The following is a 26,673-nucleotide window of genomic DNA, read 5'->3' as shown; positions in this document are numbered from 1 at the left end:
CTCCATCCATGGGATTTTCCAGGCAAGAATACTGGAGTGGGCTGCCATTGCCTCCTCCAAGGAACCAGTTCCGTCGTTTTTAGAAGCAGTGTAGAGCGCATCAGTCTTTCGAAGTAGAAAATGGGTGAGGTTATTCTAAGTTGTGGCCTGCAAGCCCCGCCCCTTATACCTGAGTGGCTCCGCCTACTGCCCGGCTTAGGTGAAGGGCGGTGAACCACATTTCCCAGCGGGCCCTGCAGGCCTCTAGCGCTTGCGCGTTGGCAGCTCAGGCAGGCGGACGGAACTCCCGCGCTATCCAGCCACCTGGTCTCGCCTCATCTGTTCTCTGCCTACGGTATGGAGGGGGTCCCGGCGGTAACCGCAGGCAACGCGGGCGCTGCCAATGCCGAGGGAGCAGCAACCATGCCGCCGCCGCCGCCTCCCGTCTCCCCGCCTGCCCTCACTCCGGCGCCCGCAGCGGGTGAGGAGGGCCCGCCGCCCCTGCCCGAGGCGGGGGATCCTGGCTGCTCGGGCTCCCGGCCCCCTGAGCTGGAGCCGGAGCGCAGCCTGGGCCGCTTGAGGGGCCGCTTCGAGGACGAGGACGAGGAGTTGGAAGAAGATGAGGACCTGGAGGAAGAAGAAGAGGAGGAAGAGGAGGAAGAGATGAGCCACTTCTCGCTGAGGCTGGAGGGGGGCCGGCCGGACTCCGAGGACGAGGAGGAGGTATTGATAGCCCCTGTTTGACCACGTCGGCCCTCCTCCGTTAGGGCCGGGCCGGATGTCCCCGCTCGCCGCTGGATCCGTTGGCGTTGGAGTCCACCCTCACCTCTCCTTGCGCTGCCTGCTTGTGGCACGGACTGGCCTTCTGTCCCTGCCAACTCATTTTGTAAGATTCCGGCAGTCACTTAAGCTCGCTGGGTCCGACTCACTCATTATTGAAGCTACTGCGTGCCAGGGATGTAGGCGCCAAGGGTACTGTTCTCCTGCCTCCTAGAAGCTTACAGTAGCTGGGAGTACAGTCCAGTTCTACAGGATGTTGAGAGTGTGGGGAAACCCATCCCCACCTAGTCAATCTCTAATTGGGAAGGTTTTGTTTTTTTTTTAATTGGGGCAGCGCGTACTTCATTAATTCAGACAGTATACCCAGCCAGTCAGAATTTGTGTATTAAACACCACTATCTGGAAAGTTTGTCCATTTTGTGATAATTCAGAAAGTAAGATGCAATATACAGTAGCTCCAAAAATAATGAGATCTTTTTCAAACATTGGTTCATATTGTATTATTGTAACTTCGAGAGTATTTGAAGGGTCTGAGGTATTAGAACATGTTTCCATGTTGCAAAGTAAACTACACATTGTTGATAAAAAAAATTTAGGAAGTATGACTTGGCAAGAATTTGTAACCTATTTCCATTGCATTTGCAGCGCCTGATCAATCTCTCTGAGCTGACTCCGTACATCTTGTGTTCCATTTGCAAAGGTTATTTAATAGATGCAACTACCATTACAGAATGTCTTCATACATGTAAGCGTATAGTTCATTACATTTCCAAATAATATATTAAGTTTTTGAAATGTCTTGAAAACATTATAATTCCAATATTTTTTTCCCAACAGTTTGTAAAAGCTGCATTGTCAGACACTTTTACTATAGCAACAGATGTCCAAAATGCAACATAGTAGTACATCAGACACAACCTCTTTACAACATAAGGTAAGAAAAATAAGTAACATTTATAGTTTAGGTATACTTTTTCTGAAAGATTGAAACTATGTAGTTCGTAGTAAATTCTTGACCTATCTCAAAATGACGAGAAAGGGAAATGCATATTCTTTAAAGAAATACATATAGAGCACTTACTGTATACCAGGCACTGTGACATCTGCTGTAAACCTTAAAAGAAAAAAAAAAAAAAAGATACAGACTTCTTTTCTTGAGGATTTAAATTCCATCACTGAAGTTGATGACGCTAGTTTAGACTTGTCATTTTCTGTGTATCTAGAATTCTAGTTTTAAAAGTAATAACTGAAATAACTGGCCTGTTTAGAAAAACCTATCTGTCATAGGTCATTGTGGCTTATTAATCAAATTCTCAGTTCATGCTCAGTTTGCTAAGGGAAGAAAAACACTAAAAGTGGACTGCTTTCATTTGTTCAGCAAATACTATTATGTTTTTATTACTTCATAGAAAAGTATTTTGCAGATGATACACAGAATTTTTCAGTAATAAAAATGCCCTCAAACTCACATTCTTATTTAGGAAATAAGACCAGTTCACATGGAACAATTTAGCAAACTGTTCAAGAGTCTATAATTACTTGTAATTATGACTATGTATAATTACTTGAGGTTCTCTTAGAAGAGAACCATTAGTGCTACCTAAAAGTAACTCACCTCTGAGAAAGGAGATATTCACTCCTAAGAGAAAACAGTTACTTAAAAGGGCATCTTTCACTTTACCAAATGTATTTTTCTGAATTCTGAGGTATTCTCCATCCTTTCCTTTTATTAGGTTGGACCGACAGTTACAAGACATAGTGTACAAATTAGTGATCAATCTAGAGGAAAGTAAGTTTATTTTATTACCTAGTTGTAAATCCCCGAATTGCTTCTGACTCTACTAGTTATATTTTAAGTGTAATTTAGTCTGTGTTTTATCATTTTTTAGGAGAAAAAAAGCAAATGCATGATTTCTATAAAGAAAGAGGTCTAGAAGTACCTAAACCTGGTAAGTTTGGGTGTATATCATAATGTATTTATAGATTAAAGAATACTAACTTAATAAAATTCACTCCCTTTGAGGTTCTTTTTTGGTGATAGCTGGTTATTTTTTGATCAAAGAGATAAAGATTTTGAAGGCAATGACTTACTGTAACCCAGTTTGTAAGGCTTAACGAGTAGAGGCTCTGGAGCTGGATTGTGATCCTGGCTCTGCCACCTTATTAGGTGTATAACTTGGGCAGATGACTTTGGTGTTTCAGTTTCTTCTTCTATAAAGCAGGGATAATTGTAGCATTTTATAAAGTTGTTGTAAGGACTCACTGAGTAATGCAAAGCACTTAAAACAGTGCCTGGAACATAGTAACTGCTCACATACTAGTTTTTATGGTGATGGTAATGTCAGAGTATAGAAGTTAGATTTGAGTTTAAATCCTCATTCTTCCACTTACTATGTGGGTGACTTTAGGCAAATTGCCTAATCTTATTAAGTTGAATCTCATTTTCTTTACAGTTAAAGTACATAAAGTACTTCAATTTTTTAAAAAAAGTAGTAGTACCTATGCCATGAAATTATAATCAGGGTTAAATACGATAGTGCATATAAAAAGTGCTGAGCATGAGCCCTGGCACATAGTAGTGCTTATTAAGGATTACCCACAGCTATTGTTGCTTTTATGCTGAGCTTTCTTTGTGGCCCTGATAAACCAGCCACATATGTCTGCCTTCCACCATGGAGCACTCCCCAGGCTTGTCACTAATTTCACTGGCTTTGACAGATTAGCTAATGTTATTTTAAAAAGGGAAAGTGAGTGCTTTATGATCTTTTAAATAGTCAACATAGTTAAATCTGTGTAATTATTTTTCAGAAATCTCAATTTATGAAGTTTTTATTCTAACTCAACTTTTTTGTTTGGCTATCAAATAGCTGTTCCACAGCCAGTCCCTTCAAGCAAAGGAAGAACTAAGAAAGTCTTAGAATCAGTGTTTCGTATTCCACCTGAACTTGACATGTCTTTATTACTAGAGTTTATTGGGTGAGTACCCTAAACCTCTACCTCTAAACTTTAAAGAAATTTTAAAGTCCCAACAGTTACAAAATCATCCTGAGCTAAGGTACTAGAGAGTAGCACAATAACTACTTATATCTCTATGATCTGGCTTTCAAAATCAACCTTGCTATTATGGTAGAAGGCACTTGGGTACCTCTCCCTATTCATTCCCTGCTTCCCTTAGAGGTTAATAACTACTCTCCTAAAAGTAATGATTGTCATTCCCATGCATTTTTTTATGTGTTTACCACATGTGTATGTATTCCTAAACAATATGTAGAATTGTTTTTGTCCATTTGAAAACCTTAAATGGTATCATACTATGTTTTCCAACTATTTTCACTTAGCACTGTATGATTCATCCATCTTAAAATGTATAACTAGTTCACTCATTTTCACTGGGTGTTCCCTTAAAATAAACATACCATAATTTATCTTTGCTTGTACTTTGGAGCACTTAGGTTGATTCCAATTTTTTTTTTGCTATTGTACACAATGTTGCTTTAAACATTTTTTACAGATCTCCTTGTGTCTTTGTGAGATAGTTCTCTAAGAGTGTAGATTTGTTGTGTCTTAGGATATGTTCAACTTCGACTTTACTTGGTTTTGCCAAATTATTTCCCCAAAATTGAATATCTCCCTAATTCATATAAATTGCTTCTTTCCAACAGTGTAACGTATAGTGTACTCCATTATATTGCAGCATTGTGAGACCAACTGTCATCATAGAGTTGGCCTATATCAAACTGTAGTCTTTGAAATAATTACATGGTTTGCAGGATAAACTAAAATGCCTTTCTTGGAAAATCTAGATCTTCCATTTTATGTCCCTGGTGACTATTTGACCTCTCAGTCACTTCCTCCTTATAACTCTAAGTTGCCTATATCATTTATTTAGTATCTAGCTTGTACTATGTTGTATTTATCTCTTTATGTATTCATCCTGTGTTCTCAAATATTATGGATCCCTGAGAGGTGAGAAACCTTTCTTATGCCTCCACTGAGCCCACATAGTAGTGTTTTATGATGAATTAAGTAAAGATCTCTTTAGAAGACTAAGAAATCATATAATACCAAACTTTAAAACAGCACTTTCTGTAAAGAATGTGTTCCAGCCTAAATGTCCAAAAAGGAACTAGTAAATTAATGGTATGTGGAACATGAGCATGTGCTAGTAACATATGTGCTAGTATGGAACAACTGCCAAAATTCACTTTCTTAAGTGAAAAAAAATAAGATGTAGAAGAGAATATATAGCATGTGCTCATTTATGTTTTTTTAAAAAAGGGGGTGGTGGACATATGCCTGTGTATATGTATATATTCCCCCCCGCAACAGGGAGAGACCATTTCTGAAAGGACATTTAAGAAAATGTTGATAGCAGTTACTTCTATAAAAGGGCACTGGAATTTATGAATCTAGGATCAGAAAAAGTCTTACTTTTCATTGTATTTGACTTTTTACCATGTAACTTGATTTTTAATAAGTCTAGTTAATTAAAATTGAAAATTGAAAGGAATTTGTATTTCTGAAACATTATTTTGGGGAAATGTAACCTTTTCCACTAACACACAATAGAACTTTTTTTAAACCTTTTTTGAAAAGTGGCAGTAATGTAAAGATAGCAAATATGCACCAAGTGTGCTACATTATCTCTGCCTCTGCCAGCAGCACAAATCAGTACTTAATCATGACATGCTTGACCACAGTACTCAAAGTAGTCATTACCATTTACCAGGCCTGTTCCATTTTTAACACATTCCCTGCTGTAGAAAAAAAAGAAGCCCTCACTTGGGATAAGATCTCTATTTAAGTCCTAACTCCTTTGTTATATAGCTTTGTAAAATTGAACTAACCACTTTCTGTTAATGCATTAGATGCTTATTAAGGTGCTGCTGTATACCAGCACAGCAGTCTGCTAACTGTTGGGAATGTAATTTGAATAAGTCGGCCATGGCCCTGGCCCTCATGTAACTTGTAGTTTTTAGCTTCTTCAGCTTCCCTGTCTGTAAAATGAGAGAACTGACCCTTGTATGTTGTTGATTATGATGGACAGTTATAATCTGTCTACATCAGAAAATAGTCTTTTATCTGTTTTCAAATGTTTATGGGGAAGAAAGCTTCCAATGTGTCAAGAAGTCCTTTTGAAGTCACCAGTCCTCAAAGTTAAATCCCCACATGTTTATTACATTGAAAAGTTTGGTGTTACTCCTGAAGTCAGGCTACTGAGGGTAATCCATGGGAAGCTCTTTCATGGTGAGACAAATTTCAGGTGAGATTTTTAACCTGATGCAAGTATAAGGGTAAATTTGATCCAGCTAATGACCCTGCTTGAATTGGAGGAGCAAAAATACTGAGCTGGGTTCAGCCTGTGGACTGGTTTTTCAACCGCTGGAATGAGCATGAAGTGAGATTCCCCACTCCACCTCCAAATTTGGTATGCATCTTTTGTGATCTTAAGATAGTCTTGTACAGTACTTCTTTTTGTTTTTCAGTTTCTATGTGTAAGGTAGAAAATTATAAAAAGAAATAATCTTAGACAGGCAGTATAGTGTATACGGAAAAAGCATAACTCAAGGTATGTAACCCTTAGGATGTAGCTTAACTCTTCTGGTCATCGGTTTCCATATTTCTAAATTGGAGATTATAATACCAAGTCACAGGATTGTCATTAAGAATCTACATGCAGTATTCCTCACATGTCTAAACTACTCAGGCTGAATGCAGGTTCATTCAGAAATAAAGGTTAGTCTGTTGCTGTAATATGTACAGCATCTGCCTGGTAAAGAAAATGGACTCACATGAGAGTGTATGAGAGAAGATACAGCAAAAATTTTATGTAATCTTAAGCTCAGTGATGTTTAGTAAACCAGAGAGTTGTTATTCCACTGTATGCTATGTTAGCCAACTAGGGTCTTATGTTCAGCTCTGGGCACTACATTTTAAGAGAGCTATTGGTAAATGGAGGTGTAATCAGAATAGTAAAAGGTGTGAAAACCATATCATGTGTGGTGGCAGAAAAACTGAATCTAATTTACAAGAGCACCAAAAGGCGAAACAAGGGCCAGTAGGTATGTTACAGGGAGAAACATTTGATTCAGTGCAAGCAGGTGGTTTCTAAAGTTGCCCACAAATGGAATGAACAGACTTGTCAATAAGAAGCTATCTCTTTAGACATTTAAGCGGAAGCCAGATGCCCATGCATCATGGATTCTATAGCGATAATTCTTATCATGAAGAAGAGGGTGTTTTACTTTATTTGATGTTATTTATTTTTTGGCTGCACAGTTTGCTAGATCTTAGTTCTTCGACCAGGGATTGAACCCACACCCTTGGCAGTGAAAGCACAGAGTCCTAACCACTGGACCACCAGGGAATTCCTGAGAATATTGTATAACTCTTAAGATTATGTTATAATCTTAGGTTTAAGTCTATATATAGTATGTATACATAAATTATGTTTTATATTTATGTCAGTATAACATACTTTATAAATAGTTAAAACTTGTATATTTTAATGTCTTTATATTTGCGTTACAAGAATACACTAGATGATGCTATTGTGACCTTGCCTATTCTTCACATGATAGGAAAGAAAGAATGTGGGCTTTAAGAATTCCCTGGTGAAAAAAAAAAAAAAAAAGAATTCCCTGGTGGTCCAGTGGTTAGGACTCTGCAGCTGTCACTGCCATGGCTCATGGCACAGGTTTAATCTCTGTTCAGGGAACTATGATCCTGGGCAGCGTGGAAAAAAAAAAAAGGAATGTGGGCCTTGATATGTACACCTGTGTTTGAAACCCAGCTTTATTACTTCCTGGCTCTGTAACCCCTAAGTAAGTTATTCATCATCTCTGAGCTTAATTTTCCTTATCTATATACTAGAGATTCTAGTGCCTGATTTACAGGGCTACTGTGAGGACTGAATGAAAACCATTCATAATATATGAAGACTTAATATAACTCCTGGTGCATAGTAGATGCTCAGAAAAGTTTGTTCCTTGTCTCTTCATGATATGAGTAATTGATTTAATCAAAAGTCTCTGTCCTTGTAGGGGAAAGACAAATTGAGTCAATCGTGCCCAGGTAATTATGCTACAAGTAAACAAGAGGAAAAGTAGCAGCTTTCTTTAAGGACTCTATCTTGAAAATGTTACTGTTGAGAAAAAAACACATTAATTATGATAAAGAAAAGATGTTTTACTTAAAACTGGAAAATGTTAGAATGCTATATGTGGGGGAAATCTAAATATTAAGACTATGCTTTTGATTCCTGGAAGAAAATATACAAAGCAAAATAAACTATGGTATAAAACTGCCTTTACCTTACCACTAGGTGGCAGATATGACAATTAACTGTATCTGTTCATTTCATAAAGGGTTAGTTGACTGTTTTAAGATTAAATTGATGTTTCTCAAATATTTATATTATGTTATTTTTCTGTGTTATATGATTAAATATGTAGTTTAAAATTGATTAATTTTGCTTTTATTTTTCAGTGCTAATGAAGGCACAGGACATTTTAAGGTATTTTACTTTTATTTTTCATTTGCTTTACAAGAGGGCCTTATAAGACACAAATTTAAGATTAACAATCATGTGGAAACTGTCTTATAACAATAAAAAGTGTTTTAGAAATAAAACTTGTTGAAATTTGGAGTATATTCAATAATGCTCTCATAATAGATTTTTGAGAAAAGAGTTATTAAGTAGGGATTTTTTATTATTTCACAGCAATGGTCTAAGGAAAAATAAGTGAGTAATTTTTAAAAGTGAAGCCAAATGCTGTGCTGATTTGGTGATTAAAAAATATTTCAAAGCATTTTTTGCATAGTTGGCATTCAGAGTTAAATATGAACTTATAATTTCATTTTCATGTAACATCTTTGGTTCAAATTAACTTGCCTCAGCTTTTCACTTCAATCATTCAGTGAAACTTTAGCAGTAAGAATGAACTCTTAAGTTCAGAGTTGTCTTAAAGGCTTCGGTATCACAGGTGCCATTGCACACTGTGCAGTTCCTGTAGTATGAGTAACTCAGGAAGAGGAGACTTTTTTAAAGGGGGTTAATCAGGCCTTATAGTTACTTGGGATTATAAAAATATAAAGAAATAACTGACTTTGATCTGCTTAGATTTTCAGTGACTTTGTCAAAGTCTACACGAAAATACGGGTGAATTATACCTGGTTTGGCATAGTGTTTTGTTTTGTGACTGTAGTGGCTTAAAGGACATGAGTTGATGCATAGGAATAGATGAGTACTTTTTTGGACAAAGTATATTATAGGTTTTTCCCAGAGATCATTGTGATGGAGGGGATGCAGTGTTAGGTTTGGTAACTTTTAACCTCTTCTAAGTTGTAAAATACCAAACTTACAGTGATAAACTTTAGGAAGCCCTTTCATAGTGTGGTGGGTGGGAAAGTAGCATAGGAGTTTCTGTATGGGACAAGTACAGTCATAGGCTCCTAGAGTTCACTGAAGTTTACAGGAAATCCAGGGGACACAGGAACTTAATTACTCTGTAGGAATTTAATAGGCCAAATCTAGATACTGGAAAATTGTAGGACAAGGACAAACAGTTCTGTTTCTTCAGCAAATAAAAGGGAAAGACATAAAGAGGGAACATATAGATAGAATATATTGATTAGAAGAGACTCAAGGGACATCAGTGTATGGTGTTTATTTGCGTAGGATTTGAAAACTAAAGAAATTATGAGATGCTAGCCCCCAATTGTAAGTAACATAAATATCCATCAACTGATGAATGGATAAACCAAGTATGATATATCCATGTAGTGGAACAGTATTTGGCCATACAAAGGAATGAAGTACTGATACGTGCTACGACATGGATGAATCTTGAAGGCATTTAAGTGAAAGAAGCCAGGCACAAAAGACCATGTGTTATTTGATTCCACTTACATGAAATGTCCAGTATAGGCAAAAGCATAGAGATACGGAGTAGATTAGCGGTTGCCAGATGCTTGGGGGTGAGAGGAAGTTGGGAGTGACTGCTAATTGGCATGCATTTCTTTTTGGGTGATGAAAATGTTCTAAAATTAGGTAATGGTGATAGATGCGCAACTATGTAAATACACTAAAAACCATTGAATTATATACTTTAAAATGCGGTGAATTTAATGATAAGTGAATTATATCTCGGTAAAGCTGTTAAAAAACAAGCCAAGGCCAAGAAAACTTCAAATAGAAGCATTGTTTGTAATAAATTTAGTGCATGCATTTTGAGAAAACAAAAATATATCTGATAAAAATAATATATACATTAAATTTTTTATTCTCTTTGTAATGACAACCCTAAAAACAAAATCATTTTCTACTAGGTAAAAAGATTGAGACAGTTGGTGAAATTTGTACACTTACTGTCTATTTTTTGATATTAAGGAATTTTAAAGTATGGTGGTGGTATTATGTTCTTTAAGAGTTCTTATTTTTTAGTGATGCATGCTGAAGTATTTACAAAGGAAATGATGTGTAAGCGGTTTGTTTCAAAACAAGCCTGGGGGATGGGGGCCAGGAAGCAGTTGAGATAGGAAAAGGGTGGGATTTATTTAAAACAAGATTGACTTTGAGTTGATAAAGCTAAGTTTATAGGAGTTTATTTATACTATTGTTAAAGTTTTGAAGCATTACGTTTTCAGTATTAACTAAACATTCCGTGTTAATTTTCAGGCTTATGTCTGTATGAGGTAATGAATGCATTGTTTTAGAAACAAATGATCCTATTTTTGACTATTTTTATTTTGCTAAAACAGTCTTTTTAAAAAATACTTTCTTAGCTAACACTTTGGCAATCTTAGCATTTTTCTTTTAATTCTGCATTTATAGGGGAGTTACAGTTTTTTATATTATAGCTCAGTATAATCTACTGCTTAAAAAGCTGCTTTTATTTCTTATCTTGGAGTTCAAATAAATATGTCTGGCTAGGATAATGCCTAGTTAAACTTTTCACCACATACACTTATGGCATGACAGTCATAAAGTCTGTTTGCTGCATTCAATTTAAAAATATTCCACCAAGCAGTAATACATGTCAGAAAATTTTTCCTAGGAATCTTTTTTTCTTTAACTTTTAATTATGAAGATACTGAACAAACTGAAAAGTAGACAGTGCATCTATCACACAGTTTTACCAGTTAACTAATGACCAATTGAATTTCTTTTATAATTCCATCCACTTCCCTTCTTTTTGGGGGCACTTTGCCACGGGGCTCGTGGGATCTCAGTTTCCCAAGCAGAGACTGAACCCGTGCCATGGCAACGAAAGCTCTGAATCCTAACCACTAGGCCGCCAGGGACTCCCACACTTCCCTTTCTAATGTTTTTCTGAAATAAATCCCTGGCATTTTGCCACTTCCTCTGTAAAGTATTTCAGTAATCTTAAAAGATGAGTCCCTTTTTTTAGTGAACATGTATCATACCAAAAAAACAACTTACAAAAATGTCAGTGTAGTGAAAGATAAAAATAAAGTGACAGACCTATTTTAGATTAAAGGAAATTAGAGAAGCATGACAACAAAATGCAGTGTGCAGTGACTCTTTGCGACCCCGGCACGCCAGGCCTCCCTGTCCATCACCAACTCCTGGAGTTCATTCAGACTCACATCCATCGAGTCAGTGAACAACATACAAAGGACATTACTAGGACATTGGAAAATTTTGAATTTGGAGCCATTTAGATAATTGCATTGTATTGTTATAAATTTCCTGAATGTGTCTATAAATTTCCTCATGATTATATTGTAGTTATGAGGGAGAGTCCCTTTATTCTGAGAAGATAAACTGCAGGTATATTTTGGGGTAAAATATCTTAGTGTCTGCAAGTAACTTAAGAAATGGGCTTCCCTAGTGGCTCAGACAGGAAAAGAATCTACCTGCGATGCCGGAGACCTGGGTTCAATCCCTGGGTTGGGAAGATCCCCTCAAGGAGGGCATGGCAATCCACTTCAGTATTCTTGCCTGGAGAATCCCCATGGACAGAGGAGCCTGGTGGGCTTTAGTCCATGTGGTTGCAAAGAGTCAGACACACTGAGTGACTAAGCAGCAGCAACTTAAGAAATAACGTGTCCATGTATGTATACACACATACATATACGTTGGAAGAGATAAAGCAAATATAGCCATATGTTAATATTCTAGCTTATAAAGTAAGTGAAGTCTATCTGGATCTTCATTTTACTAGTCTTATAACCTCTTTGTAAGTTTGTGATTTTTCAAAAGATTGGAAGTGGGGAACAAAAAAAGATGTTTCTTACCAGGTATCTAGTCAGTGTACAGATTTTTATCTTAGTCACAGTGAGTGTTTTATTTTAAATCAAGGTCCAGATAATGTTCATACATTGTGGTGGGTTGATAGATCTTTAAATCTATAAGTTTTCTGTTTCTTTTTTCTCGCAGTTCATTGTTGACAAAACTGAGTCATTTGTGCTATATGGTTTCCTGCAGATTGGGTTTTGATGTTGCATCTCTGTAATTTATCAAGTTCTTCTGTCTTGCTCGTAAACTGGTAGTTAAGTCTGAGTATTGATCATACAGGTTTGACTTGAGGGAACTAAGAATACTTTATAGGTGTTGGTGTTTTTGTCCATCTGGAGGCACATAATGTCTGGGTGTTTGTGTCTCTTTGTGTGTGTGTGTGTGTTTTTGTCTCTATTTTTGTGTGTGTCTTTGTAATGCTAACAAGTATTGGTACTCAATGTCAAGTCCATTAGCTTAATAGGGTTTGGAAAATGATGTTGTTATTCCTCCTCCGTTTATTGAAATACTTCTGTAAGAGAAACTTCTGTTTGGTTAGCCAGTGATACCATTCATATAGGAAAGAAAGGATAAATGCTGATTCTTTCTCTTTACTTACCAGGTTCAAAATAATGAGTTGATTCTTTAGCATGCTCCAGTCATAATCAGTGTTTTTGTTTTACTTTGCATTTAAATATATTTGTGGTTTAAATCCACTTTAATGATCTATTTTGATATTCAGATTGTCATATCTTAAGATAATCATGGCTGTAATAACAAGATATTTCATACTCAACTCGTATATCTCTTGCCCCAGACACAGAATTGGTCATTTCTCTAAGGTATCCTTGGGTGGTATTTCAGAATTACAGTCTGTTTACTAGGGATTTACCTTGCTACTGGGTTGGTAAATATTTTTAGTTGACAGAGGCAGGAATTTTTTCAAGGTAAAATGAGTTGATCTTTTTTAAAAGATATTTTTAGTAGTATGCATTTTCTATAGCCAGAAAATAACTGAATGTCTCTTAAATCTCCCTATAGATTCTATCTTATTATTCCAGCTTTCTTATCAAATTGACCTTCTGTGTTAACAGGTGATAGGGAAGATTTTTGTGCTTAATTTCAAGGAAATATAATTCTTCTATGAAAGTTTACTTTTCTGTTTATGTACAAATGGTAGGAGGCTATTAGATGTAGCAGGAAAAACTAAGTTGACCATTTAGGTGAGAACTGGGTCTTAAGGAAAAAAAAAAAAGCAAATATCAGAAGATACATTTTCTTCTAAAAAAGCTAAATGTGAAAATTATAGCAGAAAAGTGTTACCTTGTGAACCTAGAGTATGAAGACTAAAGGTAACCATGTGAGAACCCAACTTTGAAAGCTAAGGCCAATGTTTTCTTTCAGATCTTGGCAGATTTCATAATTCTGTTCTGGATAACCTAAAAAGCACAGTATCGATAACCTCAGCTAAGTTGGATTAATCTTAATAAACACATGGGGTGAAGTGCTCATCAAGAACTAGAAATGAGGAATATTGAACTATCCTCTGTTGGTATACCAGAAGCCTACTGTTAAGATGGTAATGAGAAATTGACCTTCAGAAATGCACTTGTTGCAGGCATCTAGCTAGATAACCCAGAATTGCAGCTTCTCGAGGCACTTGATAGGATCCAGGCTATTCAGGCAGTGGTACTACAGTGCAGTACCTTCATCACGACTGCACTTGGAACACTGCTGTTTTGCTCCTTAGTGAGAAAGACTGCCATAGATTTTCGAGATGGTTTTTATACCTGTGTTAAAAAAACTCGAACCTTTGCCATTTTTGTCTGCATTATGTCAGTATCCATGATGACAACTAGGTCCTCTAATTAAATTCCTTCACATAAAGGAGCACAATAAATCAATGCACTAGTAATAGCTAAGTACGTACTGTGTGCCAGGAATTATTTATAGTTATTTACATATATCAGGGCTTCTCTGGTGCCTCAGATGGTAAAGAATCCACCTGCAGTGCAGGAGACCTAGGTTCAATCTGTGGGTCAGGAAGATCCTCTGGAGGAGGAATTGGCAGCCCACTTCAGTATTCTTGCCTAGGGAATTCCATGGACTGGGGAGCCTGGCGGGCTACAGTCCACAGGCTCACAAAGAGTCGGACACAACTGAGCAATTAACACACACACATACACACACATACTTTTTAACACCCTTTCCTTGTGATAATTCTGTGAGGTGCGTGCTGCTAGTATCTCTGCTTTACAAATGGGGAAATGGAAACACAGAAAGCTTTAGCAAGTTGTCCAAAGACTTGCAGCTAGAAAATTACAAAATCAGGGTTTAAACCCAGGCAGCCTGTCTCTGGAATATTTGCACTTAATATGCTATCTGTTGCACTACGGTATTTAGGGATAAGGCTATCCTTAGGAAAGTTCTTACGAAACCAAATTCAGAGAAGAGAGCTGAGTGCTGTTACGTGGGACAAATACGTGCTTAACCTGCCTGCGTCCTTTTGGTAACAATTCTAGGATTCCTTTCTGCTAGTTCTAGAAAAATACTTTTATGTTTTCCTAGAAGGTACCTTTTACTTCTTATTACCCCAGCTTTTCATTTTTGTTAATAGTAATATCCTTTTAATTGCCTCAGAGATAGAATAGCAGGGAAAGCATTTAGTTTGTTTCTACTTTAAAACCCTACGGTCTCTCTACCCATCACCTTAGACCATTGGATCAGATTCCAGGCATTTATGTTTATATGTTAATCTTTTTATTTTCCACTATTGCAAGAAATTTCAAACTCATATGAAAGTAGACAATAGTAAAATGAATGCCTATGTACATGTATTACTTAATGTCAATAATTATAAAATCATGGCCAATCTCAGTTCATCTTTACCTTTATCACTTCTCCTATATAATCTTCAAGCAAATCCAAGACTATAGTTTTATCAGGAAATAATTCAGTTTGCTTCTGAAAGAGGACTTTTTATAAAAGTATAATAATGATGCTATAGTTTTAAAAATTAACAGTAATTCCTTAGTTAAATATTCACATGCTATTTCAGTTTCCTATGAAAGTTGTTTTATAGATTTTTAAAAATCAGGATCCAAATAAGATCCATATATTGTAATTGGTTGATATCTCCTATTTATAGGCCTTATATCTTTTTTAGTCTATGGATTCCTCCTACTCTTTGACTGGTTGTGTGTTTTTTTTTTTTCCTTGCAGTTTTTTTGTTGAGGAAGCTAGGTTCTTTTAGACCTTGAATCTTGCATATTCACTGTCAATAAATTTTGCTCTAAGTTTTAAAGCCTTTCTATTTAAAAAAATTGTTGACATTTTTTAGAGAGGAGAAGCTAAGCAAAAATTCTTTTTTGTATGGGATAGATAAATTAACTCAAATTTCATGATATTTTTTCTTTTGTAAATCTTTTGAATCATCTTTGCTGTAAAATGTATTTTAAGGTTTATGTATTTTATGTATTTTTTTTACCTGAAATTGGTTTGTTTGTTTACTCTTGTAGCCATTGGAAAAGAAGTTTGTCCGAGTTTCAGGAGAAGCAACTATCGGACATGTAGAAAAATTCCTCAGAAGAAAAATGGGTCTTGATCCAGCTTGTCAGGTAGAGTATATGTATGTAAAAAGTCAGGGGAAGGGACTGACTTCCCTGGTGGTCCAGTGGCTGGGACTTCACACTCCCAATGCAGAAGGCTTGGGTTCAGTCCTTGGTCTGGGAACTAGATTCCACATGCTGCAGATAAGACCTGACACAGCCAAATAAAAATAAATATTAAAAAACGGGAAGTTGTGAGATTCCTTTAGCATATTGAAGAAAGAACCGTCTCTAGGATTTCATGCAGTGGCTTTTGTTTTATGACATTGTAGATATTATAAATAGTTATTGAATATTGGTACGCAGTGATCCCTACCCCCAAATTTTAATCATATTTGACTTACTGGCTATTTCTTCCTGTTGTTGATTACCATCTCTGGGTGTCAGAGAAAAGCTGAGGATATGAGAATGATTAAAGAGCTTCTATAGCCTCCACTCCAGCTCTTTTCTTTTTTGATAGTAGAGCAAAAGTATACTTTTCTATCCATTCAGTCTCTTCAGAGGCCATCCTTGTATCAGTATCTAGCTCAGGACACCTAGAAAAGTGAAATATCTATCTAGTATAGACTGTTATTTTTCTAAGGGTTGAAAAAGATCTTCCATTCTAGTTGTATAATACTTTCTTTTGTAAGATGAAAATCTCAAACACCATGTATTATTGAATATAAAGTGTAAATATACTCATAGTATATTTATAGTAATGTGGGCTGGTGAAAATGCACATTTATATAGTTTTGCTGTTTCATTAATCAAATTTAAAAGGGATTTTTTGTTATTCTTCATAATGTGTAAAATTTCACAGAATAATTTTTTTCTAAAATATCTATTTACTATAGATTAAGTTAGTAAATATTTTAAAACTAGATGAAATTTTGCTATGCTTTTAGTATCAATATCTGTTGGTATTAAATATATATTGTTCAGTCGTGTCCAACTCTTTGCAAGCCCATGGACTGTAGCCCGCCAGGCTCCTCAGTCCATAGGGCTTCTCCAGGCAAAAATACTAGAGTGGGTTGCCGTGCCCTCCTCCAAATATATATTAAATGCAGTTAGATGTGACTTCCCTTACTGACTTTGACATCATGCTAGCTATATCTCACGGCAACTGAAAACTGGAAATGACTTATTTATTACCTTTATTCTGTCTTTTGGTGAGAAATAGATAGCTGTTTACAGACTCCTGAGCAAAAAATTATGAGTGATCCCATAATAGTCTGTTATTTCTAAGAGCAGAAATTATGAGTTGCACCTGATTATATAGAATAAGAAGTGGCACCCAAGAGGCTTTCTTTAAGGTATAGATTACTTCCTCTGTGGCTAGATACTGATCAGAGCCATTGATAAATTTCACATTTGGTGTTTTAAGAAATTTGGTTGCCAAAACTCTAAATTGACTCTACTGTATAAAAATGTGGGTTTATTTTTTCCTCATTTCATAGAATTCAAGGCTTTTAACATTTTGAAATTGTTTCAGTCTTTAATTTTCTCTCTCAGCTCTTGGTTCTCTAGGTAAATATTTTTTTATAATTCAGATACTTTATAGCTGGTAACATTCATAAATTACTATTTCACCAAAATGTTAAAACTTATGCAGACTCATTTGTGACTAAAATTGTTGAAGCTTTCTAAATTCAAGAGAAAATAAACAAGAGTTACTTCTAATATGAATGAAACATTGAGCTAGTTAACCATTCAGTACAGTTCAGTCATGTCCGATTCTTTGCAACCCCATGGACTGAGCATGCCAATGGTTAATAGTTAACCATTAAACAAAATAGTTAACCATTAAACAATTCTTGATCAACCCAGTCACTTGAGTCTTCTGTGCTGAACTTCTTTAAAACCATTTAGTTCCAAATAGAAAATGTATGCTTTGTTTACAGATATGTGACCTTCATGAATGGTTATTTACTAGCAGGAATGCATGATTACTAAGGGATTGTTAAATGATAAAATACCTTTAAAGATATTATTTATTTGTGGCAGATAAAAGTTAAAAAAAGAAGATAGTTCTGAAAGATAAAAAATATATAGATCACGTGTTCTTAAGAGATTTAAGTCAATTCAAGTCAGAAATCAATAATTATCTGAGTGGATTTTTTTCATATAGAGATCCTGATGTTTTTGAATTATCATGGGTGATTTAGTGGTGTTTTGAATTTATTGATGTCTTATTGTATTTTCTTGTTTTTCTTTTTTAACCAACTCTTATAGTATATTCCTTTGTACATCACTTAGACTTATTTTTGGTTTTATAAAATGCTTATCACATTTATCACTAAATATCTTCTCTATGAAAGATGTAGTAGTAAATTTTAAATTCCATCTTATAAGGTAGGTTTTTTTTTCTTAAGATTTATTTATTTATTTTCCTTTTTGTCTGTGCTGGGTCTTTGTTGCTGTGAGCAAACTTTCTCTAGCTGTCCTGAGCAGGGGCTACTCTTTCTTATGGTGCTCAGGCTTCTCATGGTGGTGGCTTCTCTTGTTGCAGAACATGGGCTCTAGGCACATGGACTCAGTAGTTGTGACAGACAGGCTCAGTAATTGAGGCTGTACACAGGCTTAGTTGCCTCAGGTATGTGGGGTCTTCCTGGACCAGGGATAGAACCTGTGTCCCCTGCATTGGCAGGAGGATTCTTAGTCACTGAACCATCAGGGAAGTCCCAATAAGTTCCCTTTTTATTATTATTTAGTATATTACCTTAACCCTTAACCATACCACTGAATTATTTCCAAAGCATTTACGGAGATTCTAATGTGTCATATGGTATATCCCTACCATTCATTTACTATTTATTAATATTAAATTGAGCAATCTGTGTGCTTGGCATCCACTACAAACATGAGACAGAAAATTCATGCTGTCAGGCAACTCAGAACTGTGTGAGAAAGATATAAAATGACAGTAGGCTATGATGAGTACAACAGGAACACAGAGTGAATGATTTAGCTCTGAATTTGTAAAAGGATTTTTTTTTTGGCCAGATGAGGAAGAAAAGAACTTTCTATCAAAGAAAAGGGTATGTATGAACAAGGAGGGATGAGTGTGGCACTGGCTCATTCAGTGAAAAATTCTGTCTTGGAAGCTTTAGTGTGATCTTGCTTTTAAAAAGTTAAGGGTTTTTCTTCCCTAAAGACTATCTTCACATTCTGATTTCTGCTCTGAGATTCAGAAATATTGTAGTTACCCTTCCTGTCTAAGACTTAATACTCCAGAGGTTAGAAAGATTATGCAGAGAAGAGTTAACAAAGCAGACCCGAGGTTGCTGTCTTTAGGACTGGCTTACAAGGTTGGCCCTTGCCTAGCATCTAGGGAGCTGGCTTATAAAAAGTTCCCTGCACTAATATGAAAGCTTACCTAACTATGTTTCCCTGTGTGTGGACTGAACAAACAGTGAATGCCTGCTTTACTTCTGGGAGTCTGGAATTTGGTAGTTGTTAGGCAGAGAATCCCAACACGACCAGGCCTCAGTACAAACCCTAAACTCTGAGCCTCAAGTGGGCTCCCCTGGCAGAGACACTGCACAAATTGGCTGCATTTCTATTGCTAGATAAAAGAGTATTGTAGGAGTATTGCTTCCTGGACTGGGAGGGAAGAGCAAAGGAAGCCTGTGAATGGATTTCTCCAGACTCTCCCTACATCTTTTTACCTTACTGATGATCTGACTCTATCCTTGCTGTGTTGCTGTAGTAAATCACAGCTGTGAATATGCTGAGTTCTTCTAGCTAATTATCAAATATGAGGGTCATATTTGTGATATCCTCCAAGATATAACTTTGTTTGAATGAACTAAGTTAATCAACAGGTAAAGTGAGAAGCAGTTAAATGTTTCTGAGGAGAATGGATATAAAATTTATGATACATTTCATAAAATGGAACACTATGCAGCTATTAAAGACAGAGTTAACCATGCATTCCAAAAGATGTCCGTGTGTGTTAAGGTTTTGGTGTTTGTGTGTGTGTGTGTATGTTTTAAGAATATGTAGAACAAGATATGTGACACGATCCCATTTCTATAAAAATAAAATCCCTATGTGCACACGTCGCGTCTAGGACTATATGCATCAAACTGTTAGTAACTGGCTAACCTCTTGGGATTAAGTGGAAAATTTGTAGTAACCAAGTCATAAATGTATCCCACGTGGTGAAGCCCACTAACAGTGGTGGTCGTTGGCTTGCTGGATACTTAATAAAAACATAATGTTAGTTTCCAAGGTCTATAATTTTTCTTGAATCTAAGTTCTGTGCGCAGATCAGCTGTTACTGCCTTCAAGTCCTTTTGCAAACAGATATTGCTCTACCACTTTAAAACTGGTAAGCATTAAACAAGAGTTGTTACTAATTGGAGGTTATTCATTGTGAGATAGCACAGGGCTTGACAAACTGACCCACAGGCCAAATCTAGCCTGCCATCTTTTTATAAATGGTGTTTTATTTTAACAGCCATCCTGTGGCTGTTTTTATACTACAGTGACAGAATTGAGCACATGTAACAGTGTTCTTGCCTGGAGAATCCCAGGGACGGGGAAGCCTGGTGGGTTGCCGTCTATGGGGTCGCACAGAGTCGAACACAACTGAAGTGACTTAGCAGCAGCAACAGTGATCTTGTGGCCTACAAGCCTAAAATATTTATTATCTAGCCCTTTATAGAAAGTTTGCCAATCCCTGACATGCACTGATTTTTGGAGAAAGATAGACCTGGAAATAGACCTGGGTTCAGATCTGAACTTTACTGCTTACCGGTTTTGTGATTTTAGGAAAATTTAATGTCTTTACTTCTTAGCATCCCTATCTGCAAAGTGGGAATTATAATACCTAACTCACAGGAATGTGAAAATGATATGAGATAACATATGTAAAATATATAAATGTAATGTATGCTGTGCCTAGTGGCTCATCAGTTAAATGCAGGTACTTTTATTTTTACACAAGCATGCTAAAGGTTTTAGGGGGATTAACATGTTGGCATTGCATAGGATTTTTAGAGTAAACAAAATTGGAAGTTAGGAATCTGGTTAGGAGATGATTCCAGTGGTTTAAACCTGAAGGCAGCACTTGAAAGAATGATATGAACTTAAAAGGTATTGTGAAGAAAGAAGCAACAGGTGTAGCTGACTGCATGTGAGAAGAAAGGAAAAGGAGAAATAGGAGTTAAGAGGTGATACTCTGGTTTGGAGCAAGGAAGAATTTCATGCCATAAGCTAAATAGGAGTCTTAGGAGACGGAGTCTATTAAGTGATATGTGTTAATAAGATGTTGAGGACCTGCTCCCATTTTAAAGCCGTGGAAAAGGAGTACTCAGTTAAAGAGCATGTAAGGACTTCATTTCTGTTTCTAGCAAGTGACTATACTGAAATCATATACAATATAGTATATAACTATACAACCATATTGTTCTGTCTAGTGCATTCAGTATAAAAGTAGATTTATCTTAGAGCTTTGACATTACTAAAAGGGCTGAAAAGACCTTGTTAAGCTTGTTCTACCAGTAAAACACGATGCCTTATTGTGTACTTTATATCAGTGTTAGACTTTCCATTGTTGGAAAATGAGATATTCCTTAATAAGAAAATCAAACAACCAAAGATTGCCTTTTGAAGCATTATAAGCCCTTAATCATTGTGTCATGGAGCTGTTTAAAAATATAATTTTCTGTGCCATCTTATGCTGAACGTATCAAGTATGGTTTAACTTGTTCTGAGAGATTCAAGGAAACCATTTGGAGTATCTGCTGTAGTGTTCTGTGTTGTGCCGTGTCCTCTAGTGCTCATTCCATTTTATTTATAAATAGTTTCTAAACTCTTTCATAAGAATGTTTAATCAGCCTAAAATAGTTAAGTCAGAACCTCCCTGGCCATCCAGTGGTTAAGAATCTGCACGTCCAACGCAGGGAATATGGGTTCAATCCCTGGTTGGTGAACTAAGATCCCACATGCCATGGCCAAAATAAATAAATAAAAAACAAAATAGCAAAGTCTAGTCTAAAAATACTTATGTTGATCTTCCTCTTTTTTAATGTGGTTTTTTGAAGCAGGACAGCAAACTTATACTCTTATTTGCCTGTAGGTAGACATCATCTGTGGTGATCACTTGTTAGAACGGTATCAAACTCTAAGGGAAATTCGACGTGCAATAGGCGATGCAGCAATGCAGGTAGGTCTACCATGTTTATGTCTAACGGGTAAGTTAATTAATGAAAGAAGAGTGTTCCGTGTTATCAGGGTTTTAATAAACATTCTATAATTAGAATTATCTGGACTATAAATAATAAAGCTAATGTTTACTGGGTGCTTACTGTGTGTGAGGTACTTTTCTAAATGATTTGTAATGATGAGCTCTCTTACTCATCATAGTTTTCTGCGGTAGGTATTCTTTTATCCCCAGTTTTAAAGATAAGGAAAGGTACAGGTAAGGTGGATTTCCCTGGAGCTCAGATGGTGAAGAATCTGCCTGCAGTGCAGGAGGCCTGGGTTTGATCCGTGGGTTGGGAAGATCCGCTGGAGGAGGGCATGGCAACCCACTCCAGTATTCTTGCCTGGAGAATCCCGTGGACAGAGGAGCCTGGCGGGCTGCAGTCCATAGGGTAGCACAGAGTCAGACAGGACTGAAGTGACTGAGCATGCACGCACAGGTAAGGTACAGAAAGGACATGTAACTTAACCACAGTTAGTAAGTGTGGGAGCCAGGGCTCAAACTCCAGGCAGTTTGATTCTAGAGGCCTTTTTTCTTCTCTGTCTCGTACTGCAGTAGAGCTTTGAAGACTGCTGGGCAAGTGTATCTGCAAGGACATGTCTTTAAGAAAAATTTGCTGATACTCATTAGTCTGTAGAGATTTCAGATACCACTCCTAGCTCAGTTGGTAAGAAGCCATGGTAACTGTTACGATATTTTAAGTAGCCTATAATGTGAGTGGGAAGTATAGTGTGAAATCTAATAAGGATAAATGAAAGCAAGATAAGACCTACAATTTTAATGAAAAGAAAAATCCAGTTTCTTTTGGAATTTTGCCTCTTAATTCTGAAATCCATTGGGGAATCTGATAGATGACAAAACTGGCGTATGAAAATTAAGTACCTTGCCCAAGATCACTTGGTTAGTTAGTGGTAGAATCAAGGTTCAACTGTTGAAAAAGTTGAACTTAAAGCTTAGGATCTTAATGAAGGGGTAGCTGAATACTTTTTTGGGTAATTATTTTATTATTCTTACATGTTTTTAGAAATATACTGTACTAATTGTTTATATTTTAGAAACAGATAATTCAAAAGATCTTCATAAAATACAAAAGTAAAATTGAAGTTAAGCTTGATTAGAAATATAAAAAGCTAGGCGTAAAATCCCAAAGTCAATGGAGTAGGTAGAAAGTATGACTTCAATTTAAAGAATATTTATAATTAAAGTCCTCATTGGTAACTATGTAGGTGTCATGTAATCTCAGGACCTCTTAGCTAAATGAATAATACATCTCTGCAGTGGGAAGGCTAGGATGTAGCAAGTGAGGGAGAGTGGGAGGAGCTCAGATCTGACAGAAAAAAACCATGCAGGACTTTATAGGCTATAGTATGAACTCTGGATTTTAACTGAGTGAGGTGGGAAACTATTGATTGGAGAGATTTGAGCCAAGGACAGAAGAGACATAATCTGACTTGTCTTTTAGAGGATGTTCTGTGGTTAGATTGTTTAAGAAGACCAAAATGGAAACACATAAATATAAAATATAAATAATATTTATATATTCCTATATATTTATCAGAATGTAAACATAATAAACATAGATATAAATTTGAATTATAAAGATTATCTCATTTCATAAAGTGTAATTTTATACATGTATTAAAGTTGTTTTGAGATTTTAAACAGCTTGTAATTCTGAAACATAACTATATGCAAAAAATTGACATTCTGTAAAATGTAATTTGTATCCATGTAAATATGTTAATAGGATCCTTCTGTGTGTTACAATACAAATTCATTTACTTTGATTAGACTAATTAGTCTAGAAGAGATGTGATGATCTGTAGGCCAAACATGTTGTGGGATTGATTGTACTTTATTTGGCTTATTCTGTGTTTTAAATATTTTTTGAGTTTAAATTCCTTTAGCTAAGCATCTGCTATATGGTTTATCACTGGTCTCAACATACCCTATTTGACTACTTAACTGACTCACATATTCATTTATGGTACTTCTCTGGCTTTTGTGGGTATTTGAATTTGTGAACCCCTTTCTAGAATTCTGATGAGTTTTCACTGGAGTTGCCAGTAACAGAAGCCAGATTGTAGTGAGTTGAATAGTGAATGAGAAATGAGGAAGTGGAGCCATGAAAAAGCTTAATAAAGAAGAAAGAAAGGATGATAGCTAGACCAGGGTTGGAAACGCAAGGCGTGTATGCCACCACTCCCTCTAAATGTTGCTCAAAGTAGGCCCATTGCCCATGGCATACTTTCTCAATGAGTCTTCTTTGTAAGCTAGTTTTTCAGTTCAGAGTAAATTACAAATAGCACCTTAAAAAGGTAGGTTGCTTGCTGGGTGCAGCCTTGGTGAGAGCACAAAGAATTAAGACCTGATATCCAGAAAGGAGACATAAAGAGATTCATAAACATGATAACTGGAATCATTTAGTGTTAAGTTTCCTGACAACCCCAGAGGACATCACTGTGTTATATAGTGCAGTACAGTTACAGTTCATAATGATGACTCTGGGTAGCAAAGAAAGGGTGAATTGTACTGAACAGTCTTCAAGGAGGAAATAAAATGTATCATGTATTAAATGGGTAAGAGTTCTGAAGTTTTCTCACTTATTTTAGTTGTAAGCTACATTTGTATGGGAAATAAATGTTTTATTTCCTAGCAGATCCATGATACTCTATGATAATTGAGTCTTTCTTAGAGAAGCCCAGAGTTGGGTGATATATTAAGTAATCTGCAAAATGAGAAGTTTTAGTTCTTTTTGGAGAACTGTTTAGCCATAAACAACCTTGACAAACTGTGGATACTGGTAGTTTCAGGATTTTCTTCTAAGAGTCATTAAAAAGGCACACTAACAGGGAGTGTTTGGTTATTAGGTGAGTAGATAAACAAGTTTCTTTATCTTGGATCTTTATTCTCTTTAAATCAAAGAATTTCACATTAGTGTTGGGTTATGAAAAATAAACTATCTTTGACTTGATCATATATGTAAGTGGTTTTCAAGTAACTGCAGAACACTTTTATTTTTTTCAGGATGGTCTGCTGGTCCTTCATTATGGACTTGTGGTTTCTCCTTTGAAAATTACTTGAAGATTGTAAGACTTTTATGCGTGAGTGAACAAAATAAGGCGGCTTCTGCAGGATTGCATTCTCACCAAAGATTTCCATGAAACATGTAATTGCTATCATTTTGTGCTGTTTGAGATGTAACTTATCTACTTTCAGCACCAAGAATCATAAGAGTCTTATAAATCATAGGATTTTTAAGTATAACTTGGAATGATAGAATGCGTCTGTTTAGTGAAAAGTCTGTTTAGTCAAAAGTCTCTCTAGTAAGTGACTATATCCATAGCTCAGGGGGAAATTTTTTAAAGCATTTACTTTTTATGATTTCAGATACTTTGATATAGATTTTGTTTCCTAATCTTTGAGGTAAATCAGTCACTGTTTTTGTCTTCACTGAGCCATACCCCTTTCAAGTTGGTGATAGGGATTCTGCTCTTTGGAATGGCATCAGTTGGGCAGTCATCCGGTTGGAAAAGAAGTGTGCTTTTGAACTGAAAGTTTAAAACCAGACTTTGTTAAATTACAGAATGTACTTCTCAGACAAAGACCAAAACTATGGGCCACTTTTGTATGTTGCCGTCATATTTTAAACTTATGTCTTTTTTTTTTTTAAACCAGCAACACTACTAAAGAGATATCCACTTCTAAAAGGGATGAATTATATTTTTGTGTGTGTGAGGATACTGTCCCCTGTAGGGTTTAGGTCTTCAGTGTAATGAAGGCACCTTTAACATATCTTAACAACAAGGGGTGCCTCTTTGCAACATTTTTTGGAATGTTAGTTTGATTAACATTAATTTTGAGTACACAGTGTGATTGTCAGTACCTTGTAATGGTACTACTTTTGAAAGTAATTTTAAAATTTGAATGAATTTAAGGTTTACAGAATACTTGTTCTTTGTTTCCTCAGCAAGTCAGTTTAATGTTCATTTTCCCATTTGTCGCTGGGATAAAGAATACGGGTGTTTGAGGGCTCACTCACTTGCATGCAAACATTTCCATTTTAAAGATTATTTTGCCTAAAATTAGCATTGTAATACTTTAAAAGAAATATTTTGTAAACCTTATTTCACTGCAAGTTTCCAAATCTGCATAAAAACAATTATAATTGGAGAAAGATTGGTAATTGTTTTATAAAGAATTTATGAATTCTGTATAAATTTCTTCTAACATTTAATACAATTTTTTAATAAAAATTTATTTTAACCTATTTTGAAATGCTTGTGTTTATTGAGGATTTTTTAAAAATAACTAAAACTCTTTAAGGGACAAGACATCCAAAGCAAAGTTAAACTGTGCCATCAAATAAATATTTTATAAACATCTTTACCGTCCCTGGTTATACCAGATGCCTTTATTTGACAGTGGACAAAGTAACAGCTATGGAGTTCACTGCCTCATAAATGTCTCTTGCACAAATTACTTACTATTTTTGTTCTTGTCCTGTGTTAACATCTGTGTTGGGGATCTCCAAGACCACTCTCAAGTTTAATAGTTCACAAGAAGGACTCATGGGACTCAAAAAGTTATTATGCTCTTGGTTATAGCTTATTACTCTGAAAGGATACAGATTAAAATGAGCAACAGGAAAAGATGTATAGGGTAGAGTCCAGGAGAAACCAGGCACAAGCTTCCATTTGTCCTCTTCCGTTGGAGATGCAAGGAGAGTGTTTAATTTTCCCAACATGATATGTGAAGTGTTGCCAACCAGGGAAGCTCATCTGAGCCCTAGAGTCCAGAGTTTTTACTGGAATTCAGTCACATAGGCATGCAGCCTTGATAGCCCAGCACCCTCCCAGTAGACAACCTGA

General features: G+C 36.1%; 1 protein-coding gene across 1 annotated transcript; it reads left to right on the top strand.

Annotated features, from left to right (window-relative positions):
• The first annotated feature begins 258 nt into the window (after positions 1-258).
• Positions 259-26,080, top strand: PCGF6 (polycomb group ring finger 6). Its single transcript, XM_040254363.1, has 10 exons — positions 259-702; positions 1,405-1,504; positions 1,597-1,693; positions 2,493-2,548; positions 2,649-2,708; positions 3,627-3,735; positions 8,248-8,275; positions 15,520-15,618; positions 21,677-21,763; positions 24,830-26,080. The coding sequence occupies exons 1-10, from the start codon at positions 337-339 to the stop codon at positions 24,884-24,886; spliced, it is 1,059 nt and encodes a 352-aa protein (XP_040110297.1). The 5' UTR covers positions 259-336; the 3' UTR covers positions 24,887-26,080.
• The last annotated feature ends 593 nt before the right edge of the window (positions 26,081-26,673 follow it).

The sequence above is a fragment of the Oryx dammah genome, unplaced genomic scaffold, assembly GCF_014754425.2.
Source record: "Oryx dammah isolate SB20612 unplaced genomic scaffold, SCBI_Odam_1.1 HiC_scaffold_14, whole genome shotgun sequence".
NCBI classification, from domain to species: domain Eukaryota; kingdom Metazoa; phylum Chordata; class Mammalia; order Artiodactyla; family Bovidae; genus Oryx; species Oryx dammah.
Note: the sequence above shows the minus strand (reverse complement) of the source record. Positions and strands in the feature narration are given on the sequence as shown.